General features: G+C 37.3%; 1 protein-coding gene across 5 annotated transcripts in view; it reads right to left on the minus strand.

Moving 5' to 3' along the window:
* DIAPH2 (diaphanous related formin 2) overlaps window positions 1-21,460 on the minus strand; it is a 906,017-nt gene that overhangs the window by 457,378 nt on the left and 427,179 nt on the right. For all 5 annotated transcript variants that reach the window (XM_064362655.1, XM_064362651.1, XM_064362641.1 and 2 more), the window contains one exon: window positions 8,611-8,850. In XM_064362655.1, the coding sequence (XP_064218725.1) occupies window positions 8,611-8,850 (240 nt within the window). The remainder of the gene's footprint in view (window positions 1-8,610; window positions 8,851-21,460) is intronic.

A 21,460-nucleotide genomic window follows, 5' to 3' on the forward strand; every position in this document is an offset into this window, starting at 1 on the left:
CTCAAATGAATTGGCCTGTGTTTGGTTAGATTTTAAATGGCAATGAAGAACATTAGAGGTGAGGGCTTTGGATTGGATTTCTGAGCTGGTATCCAAGTATCTTGATTTAGTGGAGAAATCAGATGACCGAAGCAATCTTCTGCTATTACCATTTGCCTACATGCACAAGTACATATGCACAGATTAACGGCATGTGCATTAGAATATATAATGAATAGCACAAGATATGAAAAGACCTTATGGAGAATTCCTTTAAAAACTTTAGTGCTCTATAAATTTAAATCCGTCTAGACTTTCTAACTTAAGTAGTATTAATGCTTGCCTTTTAAAACTTACGTATTTTGGTGTATTGATTTACATGAGAAAGTATAGGAAACAAAAACCTGTGACACAATTATAAAAACTCAATCTAGAATGTCACCACTGACACAGTATCACAGCAGTGTAACATTCATCTTCAAGCTCCAGAAACTACTCAGTGGTTCTCAATGATGAGAGCCCAGTAAGCACAGTACAATAAAACACAAAGGTCAACCATCAAATAAGCTGAACAAAGGAAACTATTTAAAATTAGGAATGATATCCTGTTGTGTCATTCTATGGTGCTTAGTTATTTCAGAGGTCTAAACTATAGTGAATATTCTTGCTTCAGTGTAATATAATGAGGCACAGACAGACCCTTAAATTCAAATGTTTGTATCCACTGGTCATGAATTATGAACAAATGGTACAGCATGTCACTATATTATATGACGACATTTTAAAATGCAAAGTACCATGAATATGTTCCTTTGCATTTGGCGTAGCATAGAATCTTATGGCATTGATTACCAACCAGTGACTTGGAGAGATCACCAAATGAAAACTCTTTCCTGCAAATAGCGCCACAGAAAGGAAAGTTTAAAGGACCCCCAAGAAGAAAAAGAAAAGTTTGGAAATAGGGCCTAACATTTCATCCCACTCCATACATGATGGAGAGTCTAATCTTCCCTTTAACAGAATTTTTTTCAAGACAAATTATAACCCAAAAAGTCATTTTCTTCTCAGCAAATTATCAACCACATCTCCCTCAAATTCAATTAATGCTAAACATTGTCTGATAGGCAAAAGTATATTTCAGTGAAGCAAAAGAGTCAATGAAAATTCTAAAAATAGCATGATCCACTGAAATCATTTGTTTGAGTCCCAGGAAAAGCTGGATCCTAACTCTGCCTTTGTCACTGAGTGATCCTGGGTAAAGCCATCTCTCTGGAGAGCAGATCATTTGTAAAATATTGAGAACAACAGTCAATCTTGCCTACACAAAACTAATATACTCTAACAGCCTATACAATGCCAAGGGATAGCTTCATAATTATTCAAATTATTAGATGCTATTTTATTACAAATATATAGGCTCTGCTGCTTGGATACATTAAAATCTATTACAAGATGAGAAACTTCCTATTAATAGGCCAGCAGTTACTCCAAACTGAATTAAAATAAAAAAGTTAGATTCCAAGTTTCAGGCCAGAGAGCCGAGAAAATTCACATGAGGTTTTCCCCATGTTCAGAACACTGTAAGTGCCAGAGTTGGCTCTATAATGCTTCCTTGAAATGAGCCAAGTATAACCAAACATTGTTACAGTGCAATAAGGGGCAGGGTGCTACACAATTTTGTATACAGAAAACCTGTATGTAAGGCCCAACTTGGGCCTATACTAGCTTTTTAATCTTGGACAAATTACATAACCTCACTGGGCTTTAGTTTTCTAATTTATAAGATGGGGTTAATAATACTTAACCTCCCTGAATCACAAGGAAAGCACTTTATAAACTATAAAAACACAGGCAACCAAACGTGTGGACTGTTGACCAGGATTGATTGATCATTGCTAGGTTCCCTTTCGGTACATCCTATAGTGGTTATTTTCTAAAATATCTTTGATTTTAAATTAATAGTGTCATATTAATTTATTTAATAACCCATATTTAATGATGAGTTGCTGATTTAGATTTACAGCAAACACATTTTTATGTCTTTACAAATAAAGCATAAAAAACTTAGTTACATATTCAATAGTTTTGCTGGCAAAAATATGCCCTTTATATCTGTGAGTAACAAAATGTTCTCACTTAAAAAAACAAGTGAACACATGTTGAATATTAAAAACAAATCTTCTATTTAATCAAATTGTCTGACTTTCAATCTGTAGTAATATATTGAGAGCTTCACATAAAATAGACAGTGGAGTTATAATGCATAATAAAAGATACATCCAAATTTGATGAGTTCTGAGTCTTGTGAAGGGACAAACGGGAATAAAACAGTAAATTAAATGCCAAGTGAAGACATGGTGAAAAGGTGGCCATATGGTGACCCAAGGAGAGAAACCTCACCAGAAACCAACCCTGCTGGCATCTTGATCTTAGACTTCCAGTCTCCATAACTGTGAAAAATTTAATTTCTCTTCTTTCAGCCACTCAGCCTATGGTTTCTGTTACGTCAGCCCAAGCTGAACAATAGTATTTTGCTTCTCCAAGCACCAGTTTTCTCACTTGTAGACTGAAGAGGTTAGACTAGATGTATTTATATGCTGAGATTCTGAGTTTATATGGACACAATCCACATTATTTTAGCTAGAAATGATGAGACACTGTGAAACTTGGGGTAAACTTATGTATGACTATTTTCTAAGGTCTTTTGTAGATTGCTTTTTGTGGATTACAGATTTCCAAATTTTACTGCCATAGACAGCTGTCACTTTTCTTTACAAAACATATTTTCTGGAGTAATTTTCTATTTCACAATAAAGCTGAATCTATTTTACTTTCCTTCTTACAACTTCTGTGGGGGAGATGGATGGAGATGGATGTTTCCTTTGTATAGCTGGTATGATACTCTATAACTAATACTATGTAATTGCCTCTAGATGAGGCTTTACATGTTATAATCTACATCATGGGTGTCCAATCTTTTGGCTTCCTTGGGCCACATTAGAAGAATTGGGCCTCATGTAAAATGTACTATCACTAATGATTAATGAGTTAAAAAAAAAAAATCACAAAAAAATTTCACAATGTTTTAAGAAAATTTATGAATTTATGGGAGGATTGTGATGGACGGGAGGCAGGACTAGATTGCAACTCTGACTCATATGGACAGAGAAGGATGAGGAGGCTTGCATTGTGAATTTTAACTCCAGAATGACTGCGGGAATAAACTAGGAATCCTGAGAAGACCCACAGACCTTGGAAGGAAGCAGAGTACTCCTGCAGGACCCAAATACTATAGAAGTGGGAAAGGGAGATCCTCCACCACTGAACACACATCCCTACCAGGGAAACGGGTCTAATTTTAGGGAGAAGTTTCCAACCTCACCTGGACCTAAGTCAATTTAGTGAGCCAAGCAAAATACAGGGGTAGAGGGAGCAGCAGGAAAGGCCCTGGGAGTTCACTGGGTCCCCAAGCAGGCCATTCCTGACTGGCACCATTGGGATACTTTGGGAGGGCAGCGAGCCACAGGAAGAAGAACATCTACAGCTGAACTTTGTAACAGTTTGAACTGGTCAAGAAGCCTCCTGGCCAGAATTTGGTAGAGGGTGGGAATCCACTGTGCATACCTACAGGCAGAGGAAGAACTAAAGTCCTGTCCATTTGCGGCTGGGAGGTGGGTAGCCTGGGGCAAGTTCTCATGAGGGTGTGAGATTGGCCCTTGGGATTCTGTGGGAACTGGGTGAGGCCTGTGACTGCTGGCTTTCCCCTACTTCCCTGACAACCTGCATGACTCTGCAGAGGTGGCTATAATCTACCTAGGTACACAACTCCATTAACCTGGGAACTTCACTCCCATCCCCCACAGCAGCCACAAGACCCACCCAAGGAGAGTGTCAGGTCAGACATGCCTAGCCCTGTCTCACCTGATGGCCCTTCCCTACTCAAACTGGTAGCTGAAGACAAAGGGGATATACTCTTGGGAGTTCTAGGGCCCTGCCCACCTCCAGTTTGCCTCCATACTACCACAGCTGATGCTCTCTGGAAATCACGACCTCTGGGCAGGAGGTCAACCAGCACAAAAATAGAACATTAAACCACCAAAGCTAAGAATTCTCACGGAGCCCATTTCACACCCCCCCACCCCCCTACCTCCACCGGAACAGGTGCTGGTATCTACAGCTGAGAGACCCATAGATGGTTCACATCACAGGACTCTGTGCAGATAACCCCCAGTACCAGACCAAAGTCAGGCAGACTAGCTGGGTGACTAGACCCAGAAGAGACAACAATCATTGCATCTTGGCTCTCAGGAAGTCACATCCATAGGAAAAGGGGGAGGGTACTACATCAGGGGAACACCCTGTGGGACAAAACAATCTCAGCCATCAGTCCTAGACCTTCCCTCTGACAGAGTCTACCCAAATGAGAAGGAACCAGAAAACTGACTCTGGTAATATGACAAAACAAGACTCTTTAACATCCCCCTCAAAATCACACTAGCTCACCAGCAATGAATCCAAACCAAGAAGAAATCCCTGATTTACCTGAAAAAGAATTCAGGAAGTTGGTTATTAAGCTAATCAGGGAGGCACCGGAGAAAGGCGAAGCTCAATGCAAGGAAGTCCAAAAAAGATACAAGAAGTGAATGGAGAAATATTCAAGAAATATTCAAATATTCAATCTCAAATTAAGATTCAGAGAAGGTAAGTGACTTAGTCATGAAAATTTGGCTAGTAATTAGCAAAATGTAAGTTAAAACGTAGATTCCAAGCCCACAATGTTCTCCCCTTGTGTAAGGTTATGGATTCTTAATCCTACCTATCCTTCAAGATTCTTCTTTTTCAATTTACCAGCACTGCCCATTCACCAAAGATTCCCTCCTCCCCTGAACTACTGCTAATCTCAGTGGCCATTTATTTCTGCCCTCATTGACAGTGTACTTTGTGACATTACATAATATTCTATATGCATATTTCCTGGCTAACTCAACTGTACCACAAGCTTCTTGAGGTTTCTGTATATCTCCTATATTGTTTGTAGGCCTCTGATGAAGAGATCATCTGTTTTATTTTGTATTTGTTTGTAGCTGCTTGATATCCTTTTACCTGCTCCTAACCTTTGGTATCCCTATCTTTGGTAATGGCACCCTTTAGGGCATAAGCAGTCTTCCATGGCAGGTAGTTTTGGTAGCACTGTCAATCAAGGTTCTTTGTTCTCCCTTGAACACACGGTGTTCTTATACTCCACACTGGGCTCAATAGGCTCTCTTCATAATTTGAATTTCAATCAAACATAGGGAAGGGAGAAGGAAAATGGTTGGAGCCGATACATCCCAAAGGCAACATCCTAGAAGGACTTTTCATTCATTTCTGCTACCTGAATTCTCAAAGCTGTCACAGTGGCTGTTCTTTTAAAGGCCAAGTTCTTTAGTGTTTCCTCAGTTTCTGGCTGAGTTACTTCATATCCTTCCAGTAATTTTCACTTTTTGCTTGAATCAGGCAGAGTCACTTTCTGTTACTTGCAAACAAAGACTCTTATTTGATAAACCCACAAAGCTGAGTATATAGGGAATGCTAAGTATTTTTAAATGTTTTGTCCTTATGCAGATTATATTTGCTATTTCATATTGAAAAAAAAACAAACAAACAAATGGCCTTGAAGTGTAGCATTTCTATTGGTTAGAATTTTAATAACCAACAGGCTAAGCTAACATTGGGAGCTCATCGTCATTGAAATGAATTTTATTACAGTTCAGCACACTGGTTTGGTGACTCACAAAGTGATAATGCACTGCTACAAATTAACAAAGCATTTTGTGGTGAGGGTAGTACTTAAAATAATGATACCCTTTAGTGTTCACATTTTGGTTAACCCATCTGTTTTCCTTTTCTTCCCAAATGCCATAGCAGCCAATTGTGACCATCTGAAATTTTTATATTACCTTACTATTCAAGATATATCTGATAAATTTAACCATGTATAACATGCCTCCTTTTTACCTAGGTGAATATTTTAACATACTCTATAGCTTCTTGTTAAAAGCCTTGGATTACAGTTTTAAAATCACTGAGAAAGGAAATTATCACTAGAAAAATTTAGAAGAGTAAATGGTATCATTTTTAGAGCATAATCAGTGTTCTATGAGGGAAATTCCCTTTGCTATTTTCTTTAAGAAAGCAATCACTAAGAAAAATCAACCAAGTAATCTTTCATAATACAACTGAAATTAAACAGCAATTCTAGCTAATCACACATCAGTAGTTAATTGTATTTCAAACAGAATACAGACCTAAGCTAACCATTTCTATGTGCTTCTGAAAATTTCTGTCATTTTAGACATTTACATCTACTCACGATGCTTTGTATTCCAGGAACATCCTTTGAATACTAGACATTATGGGAATATCATGCATGTATATAATATTTCTCTTTCTAAATGACAAGTGTTTTCCTAGAAATTTCCCAGAAGATAAAAATCTTACTGAAAAGCAGGGGGTGGGGTGGGGGGCAAATTTTAAAACCTTCACTTCTTTCACTTTTAGAACACCTATTGCTACATGATAGTATTTCCCACAAGATTATTTTTTATTTTATTTGAAGTTGGCAAAAATCTTTGTGCTGAATCCTTTGAGCATACCTCTAGTGATAGATGTCAGATGAGCGTTGTGTGGAAGAACTTTTATTTGACAGGTAGATGACAGAAAGAGAAGCCTTTCTCCAAAATATAAGATGTAACTGTAAAATCCTTCTGTGAGATTAATGTAATCTTTTCTTCCTATATGTAAATGACTTATTCATTCTTGCTTCAAAGAAATCAGTTCATGTAATTAATTTGAATAGTGTGAAATTAAGACACTTCTAAAGTATATATTTCTTCAAATTAGAATGGCTCATTTAAAATATTTTTATATGAATTAAATGTAAAATAGGTATCTAATACAAATTTCTAATGATATTTTCTTTTAACTTATAATCTTTTTATAATTGTCAAGCAAGAACACTTTTAGATTCATTCACTGTACATAGAGCATACACTCTAGCCAAGTAGCACCATGGTAAAGAGATGACTCTATTAACATTGGGTATATGGTATGCAATACAATGCGAAAGTCCTAAATACTGTATTTTATCCTATAAATCTGGCATGATTTAGTACAGTTTATTACAAGCATTGCCTTATTCCCTCTGGCATTATGAAATGATTTTACATGTCCCCAAATATCACAAGGGGTGGGGGTAAAAAAGTTTTCTTCCCAAAATCTAGCATTTCCAGATAATCGTCCCTATTTTCCTTGTTCTCTTTCCTAACAGCCCTCAAAAATATATGAGGAGTAAACAGATACTCACAATTCTATTGTATATCCTATTATCTATAAATGTTATTCTTTATGTCTATTTGGGTTAGAACTACCAAGATCAAATCATTTTTGATACATATCAAAGTGCTAGTCAATGTATATGTAATACACATCAATTTGATGCATGAATAGAAAAGAAATTTATATCCATTGCTCGATTTGGGATTCTCATTATAATATACTTCAAGAACTAACTAAAGTTCTGCAATGTCTTCAGATGTGAGAGGAAAAAAAGTGAAAGAATGGTGAGATTTCAAAGATAGATTGTTTGTTTTCAGATTTATTTTCATCTTCAGCTTTCTTACAGGCCTTCACCTCAGAGTCTGTTCAGGCTTCTTCTATAACAGACAGATTTCTTTTTCGTGAATAAGGTGGTTTGCTCTAGCCCCAAAATGGACATATACAAGCCCTTTTGGACTTCTCTGTTACTTTGCTTGCTTTTCACAAGAATTAAGTCTCAAAAGTATTATTATTAAATGGCCCAATCAAAACAAGATGATTATCATTCAATTTTCTTTTTTACCTCTTAGTTAATGCACTAGATACCAGGGTACAATACTACTTGACATCGAAGAGTATTATTATCTTAAAAATTTCTAGCTATATACCTCATTAAATTTAGCTTCTCAGATACTTTGTAGAAAGACATAAGTAATAATGTAAATGAAATACAATACTGTATCTATTTTATTTAATTTTTCGAGACAAGAGTTCCGCTGTGTGGGCTCGGCTGGAGTACAGTGGCGTGATCTTGGCTCACTGCAACCCCCATCTCCCAGGTTTAAGATATTCTCCTGCCTTAGCCTCCTGAGTAGCTGGGATTACAGGCACCCATCACCACACTCGGCTACTTTTTGTATTTTTAGTAGAGATGGGGTTTCACCATATTAGCCAGGCTGGGTCTCAAACTCCCGACCCCAGGTGATCTGCCTGCCTCGGCCTCCCAAAGTGCTGAGATAACAGGCATGAGTGAGCATGTCTGGCCAATACTGCATCTATTTTATAAAAGTGAAATTTTTTTTTGTCTATAAACTTCAGCAAAATATAATCAGCAAGTGTTAAGTAATATGTTCCAAAATAATTTTAAAGTCTTTTAGATTTTACTAAGATTTAAAAAATTTATTAGTTTGAATTCAGGTGTTATTCACATCCCAGAAAATTCACCCTTTTTAAGCATACAATTTTGTGGTTTATGCACTATTGCTATTTGCAGTATCCTCTTTCATAGACAAGAAGAGTACTGTTGTAAATTAGCATTATAAAATGTCATCTTACCTTACAAAGGAAATTGATCTTAAAACCCAAAGACTGGGCATTTCTTGAGCCTGAGTTCATGTAGTTTCCAACAAGAAGAACTAACTCTAAAAGTCTGTTAAAGCTTTCACTTTTCTTCAGTTCTTCGCAGGCAAGAGTTACTGCTATGATGCTTGGTTTGATGTTGTTTACGTGTTCTTCAAATGTGAGCTTGAACAGGATACTACTGAGACGAGGCTGTAACATTTTTACGGAGCTCATCTGAAAGATAAGAAATATTCTATGAGAATACACATTTAATGCCTCTTATTTTATCTCTTTAGTGGGGATAATTTCACAGACAACACTGTAACATTTCTGCATAAAGTGAATTTGGTCCGGGAATTTAAAAATATTTTGTTTTAAACATTCCAAAGAAATACTTTATCAAAGTTTAAAAAGCAGTTGGCTGTACAGGTTTTTAAAAAATAAATCATCCTTATAGCATTAATAAAATATTATTGAAGCTGAACAGTTGCTATATGTTAATTGCATAATCATTAGCCATCAATAGCATTCAAACGGCCAAAATCTGTCTCTGAGGTGAGCTAAGAAAATTTATAAACATTAAATTGAGTTGAGTGAATAGTTCGGCCATGGATAAAAGATGTATGTGATGACAGAAAATACAGTGGAACATTTCCTAAGAAATTACCTATCACTATGCTGTTTGAAATCAGAAGACTAGCTCTGATTGAGCATTTAATAATTTTTAAACTTATTATTTCTATTCATAAAATATATTATTTATATATACTCTAAAGAATGTTACCTACTTGACAGATGTTGATATTAAGTAATTAGATGATCGTAAAATCACATGAACTTACTTTTTTTTTTCTTTTTCTTTTTCTTTTTTTTTTTTTTTGAGACGGAGTTTTGCTGTTGTTACCCAGACTGGAGTGCAATGGCGCGATCTTGGCTCACCGCAACCTCCGCCTCCTGGGTTCAGGCAATTCTCCTGCCTCAGCCTCCCGAGTAGCTGGGATTGCAGGCGCACACCACCATGCCCAGCTAATTTTTGTATTTTTAGTAGAGACGGGGTTTCACCTTGTTGACCAGGATGGTCTCAATCTCTTGACCTCGTGATCCACCCGCCTCAGCCTCCCAAAGTGCTGGGATTATAGGCGTGAGCCACCGCGCCCGGCCATGAACTTACTTTCAAGTACATTATGGAAGAATTCTATAGAGTTCAACTTTGGTTTTAATTATTTGTTTTATAACATTGGTGAACATTAAATATTCCACTTGGTATAGTTACTATGATAATAATTTTTAGTTTTTAAGGTCCTATACAACTTACTCAACTAGTTTTCCTTCACAAAATAAATTCTGGGAAGGAGGTTGGGGGAGAGGGTAGACACACATGAACATACACATAGACACATACACACAATAAAAAGCAATTATTAACAATCCTAATTATATTTGTTTTTGTATGTATAGCCTACTTCCTCAATTACAAATGCCAAGTAAAGATTAGACTCCAAGGTATCTGTAAAAAACATGAAGAGATTTGACAACATAAACAAAAGTTTTTAAACCACAAAATACCTTTCAAAAGCAGCAGATGAGCTGTTGGGCAGACCTTATCTCCTCTAATACAGAATCAAGACATAGTCCATTATTTTTTTTCTTCAAATTTGCCCATTAACCATGAACATCTGCTTCTCCAAATATGAACCTCTTCCTTCTACTAATCCTCCAATATGCATGCTTTTCACATGCAGATATACAACAGTATGATGAAATATCTACCTGTTACTATATTTTTGTAGGTCTCATCACTTATGACTAACTTTTATCTGGTCAAGGTATTATTGTACAAATCGTCCTCCCATTTCTTCAGTACTCAGATGGCAGGTATAAGACACCTATTCACAAAAAGCTTACAATATAGTCAGAAACTCAACACAGACCTTTGAAAACTATAGCTGGTGAAAAAGCCAGCACATGATTTTAGATAAGTAAAAAAAAATTAAGTTCTGGAGGTGTTCACTGGAAGAAGAAAAAAACCTTAAACTCTTATGATTACAGTGTTTCATTAAGGCTTCACAGCAGAGGAAATACAAATGAAAAAAATGTATGCATAGGTGTGTACATGCATGTATAAATTTAAGCACACATAGAACTGACACGAAAAGGAAGAAGTGGCCAGGTGCAGTGGGTCAGTCCTGTAATCCCAGCACTTTGGAAGGCAGAGGCAGGATGATCACTTGAGGTCAGGAGTTTGAGATCAGTGTGGCCAACATGGTGAAACCCTGTCTCTACTAAAAATATAAAAATTAGCCAGGCATGGTGGTGCTGCAGTGCCTGTAATCCCAGCTACCCAGAAGGCTGAGGCAGGAGAATTGCTTGAGCCTGGTAGGCAGAGGTTGCAGTGAGCCGAGATTGCGCCACTTCCCTCCAGCCTGGGCAACAGAGTGAGGCCCTGTCTCAAAAAAACAAAAAGGGAAGTAGAGAGTGAGAGAATGGTGTGAGAAAAGGTTTATAGGCTAGGTATATGTGACGTATATACATAGGGGCACAATTTGAAACAAAGTATCTAAAGAGTCCAGGTAAAGGCCACAGAAGTGGAAGCTAATCACATTAAAGTCTATGTCTCCATGAATTTGCAGGTCTCTTTGTGTATGTCTGTGTGGGAATCACTCAGAGTTTCTCTCTATATTTTTCTGCCTTCATTTCTGCCTCTACCTCTGTCTCCAAATCCCTCCTCACTTTATTTTTCCTTTCCTTTTACTGGTAACTGGCCATCACTAGCACTGAAGCACGTTTTCTATCATTTTATGTTTAGGGAGTAGTTTTGTAGTCTCCCTGATGACTAAAAAAGCCATAGAGCTACTTTTAGCAGCTGCTAGTGACCATTCCCTTGCTCTCCTGGCCACACTTTGCAGAGCTTATAGGGGCCCTGTTCATCAGTGTGCCCTTGGTCCCAGATGGACAAGGAACAAAACCCTTAGGGATATGTGGGCTTCTAGTCTTCTTCAGTTCCAATATCATGGGCCTTCAATCATACTCTTTTCCTTTCCAGGTTTTGTATTGGCCTGCAATGTTTGGCCTACAAACTAAGAGAACATTTGATCTTTTTATAAAAATATCAGCTCCAATTGAAATAACATGACCTAAGTATGCTTTGATAATGATGGTAACAATGATAACAGCAATTAACATTTATTAAGTACTTTGTGCCAGACATTTTTCAACATTTGCCTTATATATTTATTAACTGATTTGATTCTCAAAACAATCCTAGGAAAACGTTATTATCATTATTTTCATTCCAAAGATGAGAAAAGTAAAACAGAAATAGTAAGTAACTTGCACAAAGTCAAATTGTATGTTGGAAACCCGAAGATTTGAACACAGGCCTTTGGGCTACAGATCCCAGACTCTCCATTGCTATCCCACACTGACTTTTGAGTCTTATTAGGAGCGGTAACTAGGATTGGTTGAAGGAGAGATTAACGGCAGGGAAACCATCAGTAAGTCAGCAAAATGGTGCAAGAAACAGGTAATGACGTAGCATGACGACAATAAGAAGAGGAAGAAAACCAAGGATACAAAAGACAGAATTAAGGAAGAATCGATGGAGAGTTATAGCAGGAGAAAGTCAAAGATGGCTCCAAAGTTTGAAGTCTGTTGTGAGGCAGAACAATGTTGGCAATAATGAAGGTAGAAGGAAGTGCTAATTTGGTACAGTTTGTCACTTGGTTGTTTGCTTGTTTCAGGGAATGAGAATAGATGGATTTGCTTTCCCTGATCTGCTACTACTTAGATTCCAGTAAGCCAACCAGGAACTAAGGCAGCAAGGGCAGGTAGGTGTAGCTTGGTAGCAACTTCAATCAATTAAGACTGAATTTAGAAACTGTCACGTGATCTGACTGTGTGAAAACGGTCTGCCTAATTTTCTGGTCTTACGTTTCCCCGTCGTAAAGTGGCAGAAATTCCTGTAAAGGGATCTTGTTTCGATAAAAAGAAGGCAGTCAGAATAAATGATTCATAACATTTACTTTCTTCTTTTTTAGGCTCTGCCTCTAGGGCTGTGAGAAGGTAGAGTAAAAAGTACTAGCTCCATAAAGGAAAAGTATTGCCTGGCTGCTACCAAAAATTTTTATTAGCATTTATGTAAATTCAGTTGTCCATCTTCTCAGACATCAAATAGGGCATCTTACTTCTAACCATGATACTCTTATTTTCCCATTCATGACTCCAAATCTTGAAGTGATGTTCAAATCATAGTAAATACAATGTTATTTATAATAATACCAATCTTTACCAATATTTTAAACTGTAGAATTTCTGAGAGTTGTCCCTTATTTTCCATGCTGACCATATAGAAACACATAATTTTATGTACTTCAAGTCTGGATTACTAACATAGACTAAATGTTCTCCTTGATCCCTCTCAAATCCTCTTAAAAATAGTAAACTGATACCTGCATGATAGGGAAATAATACAATTGCTTCCTTGACATGTTGAGTTTTTTGTATTATTATGATATCTGCTAGCATTTGAACCTACAGTTCAAGGTGTTAGAAGTATTGGAGTTGACAGATTTGGGAGTTATCTGAATAGATGCTATGGGAGGTAAGGTCATTGATGAGGAGACTGCATGGAGAAAAAAAGGAGAAAGGAGTCAAAAACTGCATCTTGTGGAGCACATAGCAAAGAGTCTTGAGTATATCAGACATTCAAATATGTGCTGATTGATTTTTAAAGCACTCCTTAGCTGACTCACCATTTTCCAGATCTTTTCCCAAGTAAGACAATTATCTATTCAACACAATTAATAGCTGATAGTAATATTTTACTTCCACAAAATAATGTCTTCAGTTATAATGTCAAATCAGAAATGTTAGGGAATTAACTTTGTTGAACCACTATTACTAGATATTAATCTATCATCAGTCAGCCTGCTTTTGGGAAGAAGTTGTATATTGTAAGGGGTTCAAAGTTCCCCTTTGATTTGGCAAAAAATCTTCATTGATTCATCTCGTACATAAGGTTTTTATACATGGCAGGTGATAAAGATGAAAGTGATTCTGAAAATAAACAATTATAAAATGAATGAATGAATGGCTTCATTCATATAAATAGGAAACATAATATTCAGTAAAACGCTGGGTCAAGAAGAAGATGCATAGTTTCAAGAGGTATAACAGCAGACTGATGTGGGGAAGGAGGAAGTACCTTATGTAAGGTCATTCATTAGCTTCCAGGTAGGTCACCCCAACAATAATGCCAAGGCCCAGTCTTAGCCCAAATTCAGAGCCCCATACAGCTTTTTTTAAAAGAATAGGATTTAGGAGAATTTTTTTCTCTAAACCCAGGAAAGAAGGGGAAACAATCATCTGCATTCTCCAGACCCATACTGTAAGTTGCAGTATAAGAAACAGGGATACTGGAGTTACACAGACCTCGGTTTGAACCACACTTCTGTCAATTTATTTATTTTTTTTGAGATAGAGTCTCACTTTGTCGCCCAAGCTAGAGTGCTGTCGGGTGATCACAGCTCACAGCAAACTTGACTTCCCAGGGCTCAGGCAATCTTCCCACGTTAGCCTCCTGAGTATCTAGGACTACAGGTACATGCCACCATGCCTGGCTAAGTTTTGTATTTTTTTTTTTTTTTTCAGAGATGAGGTTGTGCCATGTTGCCCAGGCTGGTCTTGAACTCCTGGGGCTCAAGCGATCTGCCCACCTGAGCCTTCCAAAGTGTTGGGATTACATATGTGAGCAACCTCACTGGAACTCACTTTTTAGTTTTATGACCTACAGCAAGTTACCTGGAGCTTTTAAGTATTTCCTCATGAGGAAATGTATTCATTAAATCATCTATACAAGATGCATTAGAACTTAAATGTGATACTATGTGCATCGCTCCTGTCATAGTAATTGACACGATGTAAACACTCTAAAACAATAGTTATTATTGTTATGACATTCTTTATTCTCCTCAGAAATTGTCAGTATGAAGAAATTGGGGTCTTTCTCTGTTCTCCCAAATCCAATGGAAATTTTCTTTCATTCAAAATTAAGAAATATATTTTCAGGGCTCAGTGAAGAACAGATCTCATTATCCACTGTAAATATCATGCTCTATTTCGCCATTTTTAATTCATAATATAGGTCTATTAGAAATGTTATCATTAAAATTGTATTATAACAAAATCAAGAGATGATGGAGGAGGCAAGCTATACATTTGCATCTCTTAACAAAAGGCACAAATCAGTACATATTGATCATAACCACAGAATTTTTGCAATCCTAAGTGTGAATTTTTACAATCAGACCAGTGTATACTGATAGAAACAGTTGAATCTCCATCAGAGGATTTGAATATGTAAAAAAAAATTCCTAATAACTAAGCTTAGAAATAATAGGAAGCACTGAGCGACATCCCTAGCCACAGATACAATTATTAAAAAGCTCATGTCTCATAAAGGCACTTGAGTGCACCTAAGTGATATAAGTAAATAAAATAAAAACTCTACTGAAATGTGTGTTTGTTTTTAGTTGTGGTCCCTTGTAGCATTTTAGTTGACTGGCATCCTTTGTTTTGTAATTCATTCCTTGAAGTGCTGTGGGATGCTGACCAGGGTATTGTATTATGTAGGGGATTTATTCATGTTACAATGTACTTGTCTATCAAATCACATCAAGTGGCTCTCATTTCTTTAGCTGATCTGCACTATATTAAAAAAAAAAGAAGTGCATTGACAGCTTTAGTGAGAGCAACTACAAGTGGGTTATTTCCCCAAAGAGTTAGACACAGTTTTGTTTATATAATTTGAATTTTATACACTTCACTACCTATGCAGCTCATGAATATTGATCTACTACCCAACTACCCTAAGAATCCACCAAGAAAAGAAAAGGGCACAAACGTAAAAATCACGTGTGAAGGAAAAGGAGATGGCCACATGGCACTCCTATGGTCAGGTGTGGCCTTTAGGGTTATTTCTATCACCTTTCCTTTTCACTTCTAAGACATATTCCATTAAGGCCTATCATATGGGAGCAAAACTGGTCCCCTGGTCTCTTCAAAATATGATGTTAAGAATTCATTAGAATCAAGATAAATTCATTAGAAACCAAGATAAATTTGTAACAAATATATATGTGCTACAAGGTATGTTCCCAAATAGTTATTCTTTTGATCCATTGTCCATTGAATATACAGAATCATTTTGTATCTGTGACTATAACAAAAAGAATGATCATGAAGCCACATTAAAGGAGAATGGACTTAAGTTTAATAGGAGGCAGAACTGCCTACAGAAATGAGATTCAGAGTCAACACTGACCAGATGTCTGCCTGGAGGTATGAAAATAAGGCAGGGGCATTTATGACATCCTATAAAGTAAATAATTTTCTTATCTTCTTTTAGGCAACGACCTCCTCCAGGGCAGAACCTCTCCTACTTATACTCATTCTCCTACCTCAGCCTCCTGAGTAGCTGGGGCTACAGGCATGTGCTACCACACCCAGCTAATTTTTGTATTTTTAGTAGAGATGGAGTTTCACCATGTTGGCCAGGATGGTCTTGACCTCTTGACCTCGTGATCTGCCTACCTCGGCCTACCAAAGTGCTGGGATTACAGGTGTGAGCCACCGTGCCTGGCTATATTCATTCTTATACTTTCTGTAGCAAATAGAGTACCTAGCCTGGACAAAATAATCAATACAATTGTACCTACTATATGGAGTCAATGGCAAATGTTTGTACAGTAGATGTCATGAGAGAAAAGGGCCATAGTTAATCTATGAATTGAAGCCTTGAAAAAACTGAGTGTTGAAAACTGATTCTACATCAGAAAAATAATGATGTACGGGTAGAGAATATTTCCCCAAAGATAAAAATATGTGGAAATTACATATGAACAACCATCTACTCGTCTTTAGTCTAGAACAGAATACAATAACATCGTGTGCCCCAAAAGGCACTATAAATTCAGAAGAATCGCACTATAAAGCTAGGCAAGAATTTTAAAACACCCTTCTGAAAACATGTTTGAGGCAGAAAACAGCCATCAAAATTTGTACGGTGATGGTGTGTTTTTGGATTAGGAATTACTGATATGTGGGGGAAAAAAAGTGAAAGGGTTAACTTTTGATTTGTTTTTAATTAATGAAAACCAATCAATAGCAAAATTAATTGACATCCATTGACCTAATTTGAATATTCAATTTTCAGGTGGTTTTATTTTATTGCAAAAGCTGATGGAAATAAGAAATTCTGTCACAAGAAATGGATTATTATGATAAGTTAATAAGAGGGATAAGAATATAAATACATGGATTTGAGAATGAGTCGTGGTGAGTTTTCTTTTACCTGATCTCAAAATTATTAAACGAGCTTTTTCTCAGATAAAAAGAATATACATCTAGAAGTAAGAGCTAGCATTAATATTTACAAAAATAATGAAAATAGTAACAATCGGGGCATTACATATCAAAACACTTAATACTCTGCAGCCATATAAAATAAAGAAAAATGCGATTTTCCCACTGAATATGCAAAAGTGAAAAATAATTTGATATTAATGGAACAGAAGACTTACAATTTTCTATCCAAACTAATTGCCTTTGATGATATGTGGAAGGCAAACAAGCTTTTAGGAATTTTCTTTTCACCTGGTTAAGCTATCTTAAATACAGCTAATAAGCTCTTATGAGGCTTTAAAAAATTAAAAAGCACAGTAAATTTGTAGTTGTACTTCCAACTATATGCATAAATCCTCTCCTCTCAACTTCACATATTTGTGTAAAAAAAATTTAAATGTGCTGTCAGCAATATCACATAATCTGTGCTTTTATTATAAAGATTTCTATGCACAAGCCTATTTCAACATCTTTTGTTAGATTATAGCTTTAGAATGTTTTTAATTGAAAAATATGGGTAATTTTGAAGTTAGAAAAACAAAGTACTGATTACTAAGAGAACTAATTATTGCCTTCTTTTCCTCAGAAGATGTGTTAGTTTAATAGATACACACAGTATGGGTCTCCATCCCCTGTGCAAGACAAGTGGGAATTTCCATAGCTCTGAGGTTTGAGAACAGCTGAGCTGCAAAGACACTCAGAAGAGTCTAAAAGCTCCTGCTGAGGGTTCTAACTGCCAGAGCTTTCAAAAATCTGTGCTTTTTTCCCCCAGTAAAGGTACAGCACATAATTACAATGATGTACGAAATTCAATTCTGTGGGAGGAAGGTTGGAGGAAAAGTCAGTGGGAAGCTATGCAGCCAATCTACCCCCTAAACAAGAAGATTATTGATTACAGAATATGTGGGAATGAGCATATCCCTCTAACCAGGAGATCTATCTCTAGACAGAGGAAAAGCCTCTATGTTTTTCTATTTTTTTTTTCTTTTCTTCTTTTCTCTAACTGATTTCACATGATTCTAAGCAACCCTAATAATGTGGCTGCTGAAAAACCCAAAAAGGTAGAGAAAGCTTAGTAGTCTAGTCACTGCCTTCAATTTCTTTCTTTCACAATTTTCCCAGTTTTTTCAATTTTATTGTGGTGTTTGTTGTTGTTGTTGTTTTTTGTTCCTGAGACAGGTTCTGGTTCTGTTACCCAGGCTGGAGTGCAGTGGTGCAATCTCGGCTCACTGCAACCTCTGTCTCCCGGGCTCAAACAATTCTCCCACCTCAGCCTCCCAAGTAGCTGGAGTAGAAGTGCATACCACCAGACTTGGTTAATTTTTGTACTTTTTGTAGAGACGGGGTTTTGCCATGTTGGCCAGGCTGGTCTCAAATTCCTGGGGTCAAGCGATCCCCCTGCACTGGCCTCCCAAAATGCTGGGATTCTGATGTGAGCCATCTCGCCTGGCCAATTTGCTATTTATTCTTTATTATTATTTTAATGAATATTGCAAAAGTAATCTCATTTCTAGCATACTTATACCCCTAGCTGATGAGATTTTGTGTATTATCATCTAAGAAGTTATATAATCATGGAAACTCTAAAAGGCACTACTTAGGGTTAGAGTATTAAAATCAGGAAATAAGGCCAGGTATGGCGGCACGTGCCTATAATCTGAGTACTTTGGGAGGCTGAAGCAGGAGGATTGCTAGAGGCCAGGAGTTCAACACCAGCCTGGGCAACACAGTGGGACTCCATGTGTACAGAAATTAAAAAAAAAAAAAAAATTAGCCGGGCATGGTGGCACTTGCTGCTCAGGAGGTTAAAGTGAGAGGATCACTAGAGCCCAGGAGTTCAAGGCTGCAGGTGAGGTATGATCTTGCCACTGCACTCCACCCTGGGGGACAGAGAGAACCTGCCTCTTAAAAAAATATATCAGGAAATACTATTTATTGGTTAAGAAGGAAAGGAAATGTTTCTAAAAGGGGCTTAAATTCTTTTATGTTATCAAATGCCATATAGACACAGAATAAGATAGGACTGAAAGAATCCACTTGATTTTCCATTCAAGCAAATGTGTTCAAGAAATATTTGTTAAGCATACATGAATAAAATCAACATGATTCATCCATTTATAGAACTTGCAATATAGTTGGGGTTATAAACAGTCAAGAAGTAACCATAAATCAACATTTAATTAAAAACCATGATAATTTCTACAAAGGAAAAGAAAAAAGGTAATCTGGGAGACTTTAGTAGGGAGATCTATTTCTGACTGATAGGCAAATGAGGGTACCACTGGGAAAGCAAAACTTAAACTATGACTTAAAGTATAAACAAGAGAGAGGGAGGCAGCAAGCGGGAGTAAAGGAGCAGCATGTGCAGTGGTCCTGAGCAGGAAACAGCATAGTAAGTTCAAAAATAAAATGTGGTTGAGGCATAATGAGCAAGAGGCCAAATAGAAGGTGATAAAAGTAGGAGAGGTGGGCAGGTGCCAGACCAGATAGTGTCTTCTAGGTCATGGTAAGAAGTTAATGCTGTAGGTTTACTGCTATAGAACGGCATTGGTATTTTAAGCAGATAAAAATTATGATGCAATACAGATACACTCCAGAAATAGCACACTAAGGGTTGTGCTGAGATTGATTTGGAAAAGGGCAAAAGTGTAAGTGGGAAAAACAAGAGAAATGTACATGTGATGGTTAATTGCAATGATGATGCTGGCTTGGGCTAAGGTGGTGGCGATGGAGATGGAGAGAAGTGAGTATATTTGATGTGTATTTCAGATGTGAACAGGAGGTATTTAAGGGCCTTTCCTAGTTCAATTTCAATGCATTATTTAAGGCAGAATTCTGATTGCCATTGGTTGAACAGTGATTTAGAGGTCAGGAAGGAGGAGGAAGAGGAGACTGATCTTTTGAAAAAAACTGATGCTAGGAAATGGAGAGAAGGTGGGAGCAAGCAGAAACCTCAGTCAGGGAAGGATTTTTATTCATCCATCCACCCATCTATCCATTCCTTTCCGGGAAGCGAATGCCTAAAGATGTCTTTTTTTTCTAAAGAGGAGGGCAGAGTGGAAACTGACAAATTGAGGAAGTAATAAAATAGAGAAGGAAAGCAAGCAAGAGATACTACCGCCTAAAGTAGGCAGTGCATAATAATGCCCAAAACTGAAATGAGAAGATGAGGATGTAGTAGAGTATAACATACACACACACACACATACCCACAACCCAGGAGCACCGTGGCTAAAGCACTGGCTACAAATTCAGACTGCTCATATTTGAATTCTGTGACTACTAGTTACTATGTAACTTTGGACAAGCAAACTAGCCTCCCTTGGGTCCAGTTTCCTCTTCTTTTTATTTTTATTTTTTGAGAAAGAGTCTTGCTCTGTGGCCCAGGCTGGAGTGCAGTGGCCCAATGTCGGCTCACTGCAACCTCTGCCTCCCAGGTTCAAGATTCTCCTGTCTCAACCTCCCCAGTAGCTGGGATTACAGTCATGTGCCACCATACCCGGCTCATTTATGAATTTTTAGTAGAGATGGGGTTTCACCATGCTGGCCAGGCTGGTCTCAAACTCCTGACCTCAGGTGATCCTCCCACCTCAGCCTCCCAAATTGCTGGGATTACAGGCATGAGCTACTGTGCCTGGCATCCTCATCCTTAATATAGAGCTATTAATAGTGCCAAACTCGTAGGGGTGTCTTGAGGAATATATAAATTGGTGCAAGTAAAAATGCTTCTCATAGAATCTGACACAGTTAAGTCCTCAATATTTTTGCTTCTATCCATACGAATAGCAACAACAACAATGGTAATGATAATTGAGCTTCTCTTTTTCTGAGGATTGACAGAGAATGAGTAAGTAAAAGATATATAGCTGGAGATAATTTCGTAGGTAGAAGAGATATTGGAGGTTCTGAAGTCAAAATGTTTTCTTTTTTCTCTGGCAAGTAACAGGTTAGGATGTTTGTGGTAAGTTAAAAGAATGGGGAGGAGACAGAAGACTTGAAGAGAGCAGGAAAGGTATGGTATGGCCATTATGGAAAAATGAAAGTATGCTGAACAGGGAGCGAGTGAAATAGCTGTTAAAATAGCAATGAGAGTCTGACTGAGGTAAAGGCTAAAATGTCAAAAAGATACCAACTGACTCACTTCACCAAAGGCAACACAAATGAAAAAAGCAAGACAGAGGCACAATGAGAATGCGAAGGAGCTTGGATTTCATGCTGTAAATTCAAGGAGACACTGGAGGTTTTTGATATAGAATCATGTGATAAATACACTAATAATGTTAACAGGAGAAGTGAGCAGAGGCAATGAGCCTCTCCAGTTTGGAGTCTCTCTCATTACTGCAGATGATTCTATTATGCAGTTTCCGAAATTGTCCTCACATTATTAGGCTGTTGAGATGTTTAAGGGTTAAAAAGTTTTTGGGTGTATACACACACAAGTGAA

Source organism: Aotus nancymaae, unplaced genomic scaffold, assembly GCF_030222135.1.
Source record: "Aotus nancymaae isolate 86718 unplaced genomic scaffold, 86718_ANA_hifiasm-v0.15.2.pri h1tg000004l, whole genome shotgun sequence".
NCBI classification, from domain to species: Eukaryota; Metazoa; Chordata; class Mammalia; order Primates; family Aotidae; genus Aotus; species Aotus nancymaae.